The sequence below is a fragment of the Colossoma macropomum genome, unplaced genomic scaffold (genome assembly GCF_904425465.1).
Source record: "Colossoma macropomum unplaced genomic scaffold, Colossoma_macropomum, whole genome shotgun sequence".
Classification (NCBI taxonomy): Eukaryota; Metazoa; Chordata; class Actinopteri; order Characiformes; family Serrasalmidae; genus Colossoma; species Colossoma macropomum.
In genome coordinates this window covers 7,453,699-7,465,485 of record NW_023494793.1, presented here as the reverse complement: position 1 = coordinate 7,465,485, position 11,787 = coordinate 7,453,699, and the positions used below count along the sequence as shown (strand labels likewise).

Sequence of the window (11,787 nt, the reverse complement as noted above, 5' to 3'; positions counted from 1 at the left end):
AACTGAAAACCTTTTTGTTTACAATGTTTGAAATATATAATGCAAATTCTATTTTTTTTTGTTTTGTCATATTATACATTTGACACATAAAACTTTCACTTTAACTTTTACTTGATACTGAAACCCAAGTTCTAAATTAAGCAGGCATGAGAGACATGAGAAAATATTTGAAAAAGTTTCTTATTAAAGGGCCATTATCATGAAAAATGACCTTGCTTTTTTGAAATAAAATACCTTGATGCCATTTGTAAACATTGTTAAAGTTTTCAAAATTCACTTCCCATTCATGCAAACTAAGCTAACGAAACAAACTGTTTTGAATTGATTGTTTTTGAAACAAACTCATTGACATATATTCACCTATTCAGCCTACAGCAGTTTAGCCCAACCCATTCACACTGAAGTTATAAGGAATGTTTCAGTTGGACTGCTTTTTAAATGAGGCACACTACAGGACAGCCAATCAGAACTGAGGTCATTTACATTTTTCAATCTTACAAGCACAGAAACAGAAACCACCTGTGTAAATGTAAGGGATATGGAGAGGTTGAAGAATGGTCATCTAAAAATTAATTATGACTTACGGCTCTTTTTTGGTACATAAAACCACATAAATATTATAAGTGAACCACAGGGGAAAAAATACAAGAAAAATGTAGGATATGGACCCTTTCGGTTTTAAACAGCTTCTGAACACTGAAGCAACACAGTAAAACTATTCTAGATACTTTCACTGTCTCTAAGGGTGTCTAGTATTCACCCATGTTCAGGTAGGAGTCTGTGAAAACTCCTCTCATACTATTACACTGGTAACATATTACCTTAAATACATCCCTCTAAAAACTAATCCTATCTCTGAAAGGATACAGCTTAATTTATAAATACCTTTGAAAATAGAATTCATAAAACCTTCCTGCAAAAATATAAGCAGTATATGTGTAAAGCTTTCTGTATGTAATCTTTTCTTCTTATGTACATACTGTGTTTTACACCTGTACAGAGGAATTACCTGAGCCACACCACAAGCATTTCAATGTAAAGAATACTTGTTTTGTCATATACATTTGACACACTAAACTTTAACTTTTACATGATTTTGTTTCACGTAAGTATTTACTGACGGAATTAAACAACCTCCCCACTGCTTTTATTGTCAGTGTGTTTTGAGTCAGCAGGTTTTCTGTTTTTTTAAGTACAGGGAGACACATTGAAATTATTGTTCATGGCAATCAGCTGTGCGTTATTGATGTGACAAATGGAGATTAGGTTGAAAAATGTTGGAGTATCCTTTAATACATGGTTAATTCAATTTCCCTCATTAATTTCATGCTCTCTCTGTGTCTGTCTCTCTCTTACTCACTCATTCACAGGGCACTCCTGGCCTCGGCTCACCAATCCCAGCCTCTCCCTCAGACTCTCAGTGTGATGGAAAGCACTCCGCAAGTCCGAGGTCTCCATACCATCATCAGGTCAGTACCAGTCTACTGAGTCACACATACAGTCGTATGCAAAAGTTTGAACACTCCCAGATCAAATTACATGTTTTTTTGATTTTCTAAGTGAAAATAAGTTGACACATCTTACACATAAAGATTTTTTGCATTTTCTGCAAATTGTAGTGCACAATTTCTGTTTATTTGCTGAGTTAAAAATTTTGGAAAATAAATCAAACATACGACTAACATAGAAATATTTTTTTTCAAAATTATGTCAGAATCCAGCAAATAAACATAACTGACCATTAAAATGTGCGAAACTGTGTTCTCTATAGAGGATGTGTACTCTTTTTCATTTAGAAAATCGAAACAGGGCACCCAAACCTTTGCTGTTTCTGGTGTTAAAGGGGAAGTCCACTGATTTTTCAAAATATCTGCAAAATTCAATCATCAAGATATGAACAAATTCATTCAGATTGGTTTGATGCGAAATGGTCAACTGTAGAGAAACTTATGACCTGATTTTCATTACAGTGAAGGTGATAGAAATCAGGGGTTGTGATGTCTGCAACACAAATATGCTCATTTTATTTGCTATCCAAAACCACCAGTGAACCAACTCATCTTCTGATTTTTTATATGTATTGTTGATAATGTTAAAATATAGTACATCTAAATCATTTTTTGGGTGGGGGGGACTATTCTGCACGTACCTTTCCACGATGAATGTGCTTTAATATGTTTTATGGCAAAATATTGTTTCCATCCATCAATAACAAAATATTAGCTCCAACCATTGTAACACAATGTCTTAGACTATTGTGTAGCAAATTTGTAGCCATTTCATTTATAACTTTTGAGAGGAAGCTTTAAGAGGCATTAAACGTTTCAGACATCTGGTTCCTATCACCTCTGCTATGAACAATACTCCATGATATGTATCTCTAGTACGGTGCATTTCACATGAATCTCTGATTGACATTTTTTACATTGTAACAATTTAATTTTGCTGAAATTATAAAAAAAATGGTGGAATTCTCTTTTAACTGTTCAAGCTGTCTTGAACTGACCACTGTAGCAGTCTCACATTTTTTAAGTCTGTGAATCTTAAACTGGTACTAATATCTTTTATCACCCATGTTCTATTATATTTAACTTTCTCATCCTCAATTTGTAGGAATAAAGACACCAGTCGGGACGAGTTTATCTTCTATTCAAAGAGACTGATGCGATTACTGATTGAACACGCTTTGTCATTCTTGCCTTCTAAGGTGAGTTTGTGTGTATGTGTATACTGATGTTCACAAACTCGAGTAGCTCACAGACTCGGAATCCCTTTGGCAAACGTTGCTGGTGCTTGTGAGATCAAAGTCATCTCTGCTGTACATAATACTAATTATAGCTTTGTATTCTCCTGCTGTATCTCCTCTTCACTCTTTTGCTGACCTGGTTTCATTAATTTTTCATACTCTAATTAATATACCATACAGCTCTTTACCATTTGCTGTAGAGTGTATGTATGCATGTAATGACAAGAATGCACAATGGTTCTTTTCACTACAGAAGAGTGTGGTGCAGACTCCGCAAGGTCATGAGTATGAAGGACGCACTTTCAGTGGGAAAGGGGTAAGAGCAGGTGTGAAGGTGTTTGTGTGTATGTTGGCCTCTTAGGGCTTTTTCACACTTGAGTTTTTCTTTTTTTGATTCAAGACTGTTTCCACTCAGAGGTCAGTATGTTTGGTCAAGTGTTAAACCTGTTTTTGACTCTACACTCTTTAAAAAGTTGGTTCTTCAAGGGTTCTTTAGTAAAGACAGTGGTTCTATATAGAACCGTGAACATTCAAAGAACCATTTGCATGCTTAAGTGGTTCTTTGCATGGTGAAATTGTTTTTCAGATTGATGGAGAATTTGTTGTATATGGTTCTGTAGAGAACCTTTTTGAAAATGGTTCTATGTAGCACCAAAAAGAGTTCTGCTAATGTTATAATGTCAGCCTTGTAACTATAGAAGAACACTACATTCTACGGTACCAGGTCACAAAAGTGGCACAAATCCAATTCTTTGGATTTTGGATGCAAATCTGATCTGAGCTGCTTTCATGTGTGGTCCGAGGTCATAAGTATCCGATTTGTGGCCATATGACCCTAATGAGAACAGTCAGAATGGAATGTGTTTTTTTGGAATGTGTTTTTTTTCACTGTGCATGCACTATCATTCAGTGTTAATGTGGCAGCAGCACCTAACCTGAAGTTAGTGCCAGTAAACGCTACGAGAGCATCTAACTCTTTGTCGCTTATGTCTTGCTCTATTAATGAACTGCTTGTGACACAGGTGGTTCATTCATGTGACGTTATTAAATGGGATGTGTGCATGTGGACCATTTCAGGACATAGGTTCATTTACATTAATGACATATTTGCGTCACTCACCTACATGAATGTGAACCATCAAGTTGAAAGATCGGATCTGAGCAAAAAAATTCTGAATTGAGCAATGAGGACTGAATTGTGAACATAGCATTACATATATCGGCCTTGAAGGCATAGGAACAAAATCTTAAATCCAAGGGATAAAGAGAGGTTGGAAAACAATGTATGACATACAGTTTAAGTCATAGGGTTACATACACTTAGGTTGTCATTAAAGTCATTAAAACTCATATTTATTCTCTCCACAGTTTTTTAGGATAACAACTTTGTACATGACACAATCATTTTGTCCTACAAATGTTTAGAAACTTGGCACATCCTTGGGAGTAATTACCACACACAAACAATAATATGCAAGTTTAAACACCTTGGGACCACGCAGCCATCACACAGCTCAGGTAGGAGACATGTTCTGTTTCTCAGAGATGAATGTACTTTGGTCTAAAAAATACAAATCAACCCAAGAACATCAGCAAACGACCTTGTGAAGATGCTGGAGGAAACAGGTACAAAGTATCTATATCAACAGTAAAATGTGTCCTATATCGACATGACCTGAAAGCCGCTCAGCAAGAAGAAAGCCACTGCTCCAAAACAGCCATAAAAAGCCAGGTTACAGTTTCGTCTGATAAAACAAAAATGTAACTGTTTGTCCATAATAACAATTCAAGCCAAACAACACCATTCCAACTGTGATCATGGGGGTGGCAGCATCATGTTGTGGAGGTGCTTTGCTGCAGGATGGACTGATGCACTTCACAAAATAGATATCATTATGAGGAAGGATTATGTGGAGATATTGAAGCAAGACAAGACTGAGGCAATGTCTAGAGATCAGCCAGGAAGTTAAAGCTTGGGCGCAAATGGGTCTTCCAAATGGACAGTGACCCCAAGCATACATCCAAAGTTGTGGCAAAATGGCTTAAGGACAACAAAGTGAAGCTAATGGAGTGGCCCATCTCAGTCCCATTGAAGATTTATAGGCAGAACTGAAAAAGCGTGGGCAAGCAAGGTGGCCTACAAACCTGACTCAGTTACACCAGTTCACAATTTAAAGGCAATACTCCCAAATACTAACAATGTGTATGTAAACTTCTGAGCCTCTGGGAATGTGATGAAGGAAATAAAAGCTGAAATAAATCATTGTCTCTAGTATTTTTCTGACTTTTCACATTCTAAAATACAGTAGTGATACTACCTGACCTGAGAGAGAGGGAATGTTTAAAAACTGGGTTTAAATGAATGTGGCTAAGGTGTATGAAAAATCATGATTTCAGCTATATATAAAAAAAGTAAAAATGCCATAACTGGACTGGGGTAAAATACAAGAAATATTAGAGGATATGGGCCCTTTAAGCACAGTTTATCCCATTGTTACATTTAAAAGACAAAATTATTGTTTTCCTATAATTTTTAATCGATATGAATTGGCTGCAGGCCTCAATAACATCTGCTATTTTTGTTTTGGAAAATAAATAATAAAAGCCAATGATATAATTTTTCATCTCCCCCTGCCACCACCCCCACCTAGCATCAAGCAAAAATTCTCAGCTACTGTAGAGACCCTCCCTGATATTGTGTTTCACTTTGAAATATGTCATGGTGTGGAAGGAAAATGCATTGTGATTTCTGATTCACATTGATTTTAAGATGTGTTGTTCACAGGTGCTCTTGCATGATAGAAGTGCTCTATATCATGTCTGAGTGTTGGTAAGTGACATATAGATTTGCGCATCACTCAGTAGTTCTGAAGGAATTCACCGGTGAGAAAACGAACCTGCAAACAAACCCAGAATCGATTCTGAGTGTATTCAGGACAAGTGTGAAAATGCCCTTAGTATTCCCTCTTTCATTCATTTTCCTCTGTTCTGTCTCTCTCTCCCTCTCTCTCCCTCAGTTCTCACAGCTGTTTCTTTCTTTCAGAGTCCTGAGGCCAGTGTCTGTATGTCCCTGTATGTCCCAGACAATGCCTGTCTGTTTTTCTGAGAACAATGGAGTTTCCTCCTCTCATGCAGAGCTTTGAGCTGTGTGTGTCTATGTGTTTCTGTCTGTCAGATCACAGGTGTGTCTGTCCTGCGGGCAGGTGAGACTATGGAGCCCGCTCTGAGAGCAGTGTGCAAAGACGTTCGCATTGGCAAGATACTCATCCAGACCAACCTGGACTCAGGAGAGCCAGAGGTACTGCAGGCACTAGTGCCCCTGAACTGCTACATTAGCAATAACCCCCCTGTACATATTCTGGATGGAGAATTGTTTTGGAGTTGTTCGGGATCAACTTTGTACATGACACAAACAGTTTTTCCAACAAATGTTTACAAGCAAATGTTTACAGTTTCACTCATAATTCACTATATCTAAATTCCAGTGGGTCAGAAATGTACATACACCAAGTTGACTACACCTTTAAATAGCTTGGAAAATTCCAGAAAAGGATTTCCTGGCTTTAGAAGCTTCTCATAGGATAATTGACATCATTTGAGTTAATTGACGGTGTACAGTCGCAGTATTTTAAGGCCAACCTTCAAGGCCTACTTGCCTTTTTGCTTGACGTCATTGGAAAATTAGCCAAGACAGACATGTGAGACTATGGAGCCCGCTCTGAGAGCAGTATGCAAGGACATTCGATTAGTCGTCCAGACCAACCTGGACTCAGGAAAGGTAGTGGTACTGCAGGCACCAGTGCCCCTGAACTTCTACCTTAGCAATAACCACTCCTGTACACACTCTGAATGGAAATAGAAGGGAAATTCCACCAATCTTTCAAAATTTCAGCATAATTGAATGGAAATGATGTAAACAAAGCCATTGAGAGTGGTTTGATGTGAAATGCGCTGTCCTAAAGAAACTTGTAGAGTCCAAATTCTTCACAGTGGTGGCGTGGTGGTCTACGAATATTACAAATATGTTGTTTTATGCCTGACACATTGATTTATGATAGAGATTTTTGGCCTAAAATGTGTTTTTTAAAAAGCATTCATGGTGGAGGGGTACTGTACTGTAGGGTAAAATTGTCCCCAAAGAAAACTTTTTTCAGATTAACCACTATTTTACTTAAACTCAAGTAAGTGGGTGTACACTTCAGTTCCTAACTCGCATATCTTACATCTTAGTTTCATAGTAGTTACTGAATAATACATCTCATGATAACTGAATAATACATTTGGAGTTCAAGGGGGTAAAACTCTTCATTTTTGTTGACAGTATTAGTAATGAACATCTTGCGAAGGTCACTTTTGCTTGATGTCTAGATTTACTTCTTGCATGTGTTGTGACAGATTGGCCCTTGGGTTCACAAACAGTAAATTAGATTCCTTTTTTTAGCTTTGTATTAGCATTTGCCTGCTGAGCTCTTCGTTTAATATCAGGATTGTGAGCCCTACTAGGTCAAAGTAAAAATGATGGAAAAGTTAAGATATCACCATTTTTTGTAGATTTCTCTTCACCCCTCACACCTCCCCTGTCCTCTTTGTCTGTCGGCATGACTTGATCTCCATGGCAACAGGAGCCTCCTGACTCCTCAGTTTGTGTTCTTTTTGGTGACTGCGGCTCGCCTCTTCCTCACTTTGTTTCCTTGGTAACGGCATCTTTATGTCCTCCTCTTCCACCTTTTCCTCTGGCTTCCTCGGCCCGTCTCCTCCATTCAGCTGCACTACCTGCGGCTGCCCAAAGACATCAGTGAGGACCACGTGATTCTGATGGACAGCACTGTGTCCACAGGAGCAGCGGCCATGATGGCTATCCGAGTGCTGTTGGTATGTAGAGTGACCAGCAGTCCTGGTCAGTAAAACGATTACAGGAAATAGTCCCAGGACTGGCTGGGTATACCTGGTTGTACTCTTTGGCAAAGCACTTAACCCCCCCACTGCCCCAGGTGGCACTGCTCTGCTAATGATTCCATCAATGGAAAGAGCCCCCCACATATTATTTGGGTGTTGGACCATTGAGTGTTGTGCTGGAATGAGTGTTTCAGGGACAACACAATGCTGGCTTTTTCAAAAACACTCCATCACATATTGGCCACTTTAATAGAAACACCTACTCTATATCTTGTAGGCTAAGAGATAAAATACTACATCTTGTCTTTTTTCATGCACAGGTCGTGATAGTCATCCTCTAGACCTTGACCAGTGGTCAGCTGCAAGACAGCTGTTGGCTGGATATTTTTGTTGTCAGATTGGGCTCAACTGAGCAGTGACAGTGTGGAAAAAACCCCAGAATTTCTGCTGTGCCTCATAAAGCTTGTATCAGCACTGCCATGTTGGTGTCACTGCTGTTATGAGAATACTTCACAACCCAAATAGTGTCTGGACAGTGGTGCTCCTATGGTGGTCCCTTTTCATTGATAAATTGGTTAAGTGTGGGTCTGATAAATTGTGCAACAGATGAGCTGTAGCCAGTAACTGTATACCTACAAAGTGCATATATGTGTTAGGTGTACTTTATAAAGTGGCCAGTGAGTGTAGCTGCAAGGTAGATTTATCCAATAGCTAGAAACACAGTGTAGTCTATTATTGTGCTTACCATGCTCCTTGATTTGTTTCTGCAGGATCACGATGTTCAAGAGGAGAATATCCTCTTAGTGTCTCTGCTGATGGCTGAGCTGGGGGTCCACTCTGTGGCCTATGCTTTCCCTCGCGTCAAAATTATCACCACTGCGGTGGACAAGAGTCTGGACGACTTCCTCCACGTCATTCCAGGGATAGGTGGGTCATACGTTTCAGGGCCATATGAATGTACGAGCAGAGGCATGTTGCAAAATGTGCCTTGATGCAACTGCAATATGTGACCACAATGGGTCTGAATTTAAAGTTCAGTTTACTATCATGCAAACTGTGCAAAGCCCCGCCCACTAATTGCTCACTTGTGAAGTGCAGAGATTAAAGGCACAGTTAAATAATGGAGCCTTTACAAGCTCAAGACAAAACAGAAAATGAAAGTTTACTAATAGTAGTGTTTATAAATAAAAAATCTCACCATAGCATTCTATAGAGGTGTTATTTTAACAAAACAGAATTTGAGTAACAGTAACATAAAACTGCATGCTCAAACTGCATCTGCTTTAGTGTATATTTTGCACCACAATTCATACCGACATCGGGTCCTGAGAGTTTAAACAGTGTTCTAATGTGAAACATTCTTTCAGCATGTAGGCTCGTGCTTCTGTCTAATCTAATCTACTATTGTTAAAGAAACTCTCTCAACAACACATCATTTTAGACCCTAATGCTGCTAAAAGGCAGAGGAAAATCAATGCAAAACCTGCCAATTTGTCTACACTTCAGTAAATTGAGCAGTAATCTGCCATATGTGTAATATCTCCCCCTACTATTTGTGCAGTCTCACGTTTTGAGTCCCTGGCCTCAATTACATGCATGGGGAAGAGAATAATCTTGCATTTTACCACAAACAGCCCATAAACTGCTTGTTTAGGCTTGTGCACCTTTTTCGTACGTAACACGAGTAGAATGCGTCCAACTTGCATCTAAAACTGGGGCAAAAGGCTTAGAACATCGGGCCCTCTGTCATTTCCCTTTGCTCCAATCACAGTAACATTACACTCACTTTCCTATCCTCCTGTAAGCGCACTGCATGATTGTAGAGGATGATTACCCACTTGATCCTTTGTAATTGACTCTGCAGTATAATGCATACAAATTCTCTTGTAATGATATTCAGTAACAATTTCTAATTGAACTGGTACGTTAAACTGAATTGTGTCTGCTCTGCCAAACAGTAGATTGAAACAGTACAAAGTGAGTTGTATTAAATATGTGTGCAAGTGTGTGTTTTCTGTCTCTAATAGGGGACTTTGGAGATCGCTACTTTGGAACAGATGCCCCTTCGACATGGAGTGATGAAGAGGACCAAGAGCTGCCCAGCTGCTGATGTACAGCTGTGTTTGTACAGTTACAAGGACTGGACACTTTGTCATTATTCCAGATTCATTTTAACTATTTCCCTAATACATTTCCTGTTAATTGACAAGGATAGTTTGGCTAATATGACTGATTTAGGATTCAGCCAGCCAGAATGGGACTGGGTGCTGGTATAGTGAGAGTGAGTGAGAATGGCCCTGTAGTTTAAGTCCTGAAGACCGTCCTGAGGTGTTTAAGCATTGTTTTTGGACAAAACCTGTGGATGTCTCTTACTCGAACTGTGGGTGCCATTAGCAAACATTCCAAGCAGACACTAAAGCAATAGTTGCACAATCTTCCACATGGATTATTTTCTGAGTAATGAAACATAATACCTCAACAGTAATTAACACAGTAATGTACTTTTTGTCAAGAAACAAAGGAGGTAGCGTAAATTTTTCAAGACAGTAACTAAGACTTAACCTCATGGAAAGATGTACTTGTGTTTTTTAACCTGTCTTAGTTTGTTTTTAGTAAAATGTCAGGAACTATTTATCTGTTTAGTTGTTGAATATCTTAATCTTAAGACAAATCTAAATGCAGTTTAAGAGGAACCATTTTTTTTTCAAAATTACTGCATAATTTGGTTGTTGAGATGTAAACAGAGTGGTTTCATGTGAAACGGTGCATCATAGAGAAACTTACTGACTCTGATTTCTTTATAGTGGCATTGATAGGAAACAGGTTGCAATGTCTACAGTGCAAACATAGACATTTTATTTAAATGACCAGTGAACCTACACGTGTAATGTTGATAATGTAAAATGTTTGAATACCCTCTGTCAAGTGAAAATAAGTTATCCTTTAGAGGAAACACGCTTAAATGTGGCATTATTCTGGAAATTTACTGCACAATTTGTATTTATTTGCTGAGTTTAAATTTCTGGGAAAACATAAAACATAAAATGCACTGTTGTACAGGCCACATTTTATTTTTTTTATTTTTTTTCCCAATATGTTAAACTCAGTAAAATAAGCAGTAATTAAAATGTTAAAATGTACAAAAGTACATGTAATTTGACCTGGGGCTTTTGCATATCACACTGTATTTTACCTTGCAACACCCTGCATGTACCTCTCCACCATTAATATGTTTTAAAAAATATGTTGCAGACCAAAACCTTATTGCAAAAGTATCATAATACAATGTTTCACACATTAGGCAACATATTGTTAACTATATAATGTAACCGCTTTTAGTGAGGGAGCTTGTAGAGGCATTAAGCACTTTGCATGTCTGTCATCATTGCTGTGGACAATTGTGGCTTGGTAAGGTTCCCTAAAATGCCACGTTTCACATTAATCCAGTCTGAATGACTGTTTACATCTTAACGATTTAATTATGCAAAATTGAAAAAAAAAAAATTGTGGAATTGCCCTTCAACCTTCTTTCTGTGTCTGTCACAGACACAAATACATGAAGCATTCAGTAGACTGAATACTGACTTTAACATTGTAACTGGGTGTATTTACAATCTTAATATGTCAACCTGTCTCCCCTCAGGAGAAAGTGGAGCACATTGATCATTCCCCACACTGTTTGATAGAGCATTTGAGGGCTTCTGTTAAAGCCTAGTTTAAGGATACTCGCCACCAGGTGGCAGTATATCTCTCTCACTGTTTAAGGCAGCTACTGTGGCAGTTACCAAGGAGCTGTGGAATAAACTGAAAGAGAGAGCTGTAGAGTTGTAAAGCCCAGTTGAGGGTTGATGTGTAAAGTTTATGAGGAAAGTATTCTGTGCAGAATGGTGAAGTAATATAAGCTATTTTTGCAATCTATAGCAATGAGCAATCAAAGGCAGGCCTTGAGTCAAACCTCACACATCACATATTAATGATGCAGCCAGGGCAAGAGAATAATTTCTTTAGGAATTCATGCTGTGATTGGCTTACAGTTCTTAACAGGCATTCAGCTCAAGGACCCACAATCACAGTCAGTCCTAAATGAAAAGAAGCATGTTCCAGTGAAAAGTTAGGTTTGAAAGTATCAAGCTCTGAAAAGAGAG

General features: G+C 38.3%; 1 protein-coding gene across 1 annotated transcript in view; it reads left to right on the top strand.

Moving 5' to 3' along the window:
• The window catches only part of uckl1a (uridine-cytidine kinase 1-like 1a), a 23,014-nt gene extending 12,740 nt beyond the window's left edge, over positions 1 to 10,274 (top strand). Inside the window, exons 9-15 of the mRNA XM_036578331.1 lie at positions 1,371 to 1,469; positions 2,614 to 2,707; positions 3,000 to 3,062; positions 5,922 to 6,044; positions 7,511 to 7,618; positions 8,413 to 8,569; positions 9,670 to 10,274. Coding sequence (XP_036434224.1) covers positions 1,371 to 1,469; positions 2,614 to 2,707; positions 3,000 to 3,062; positions 5,922 to 6,044; positions 7,511 to 7,618; positions 8,413 to 8,569; positions 9,670 to 9,752 — 727 coding nt within the window. The 3' untranslated portion in view covers positions 9,753 to 10,274. The remainder of the gene's footprint in view (positions 1 to 1,370; positions 1,470 to 2,613; positions 2,708 to 2,999; positions 3,063 to 5,921; positions 6,045 to 7,510; positions 7,619 to 8,412; positions 8,570 to 9,669) is intronic.
• The last annotated feature ends 1,513 nt before the right edge of the window (positions 10,275 to 11,787 follow it).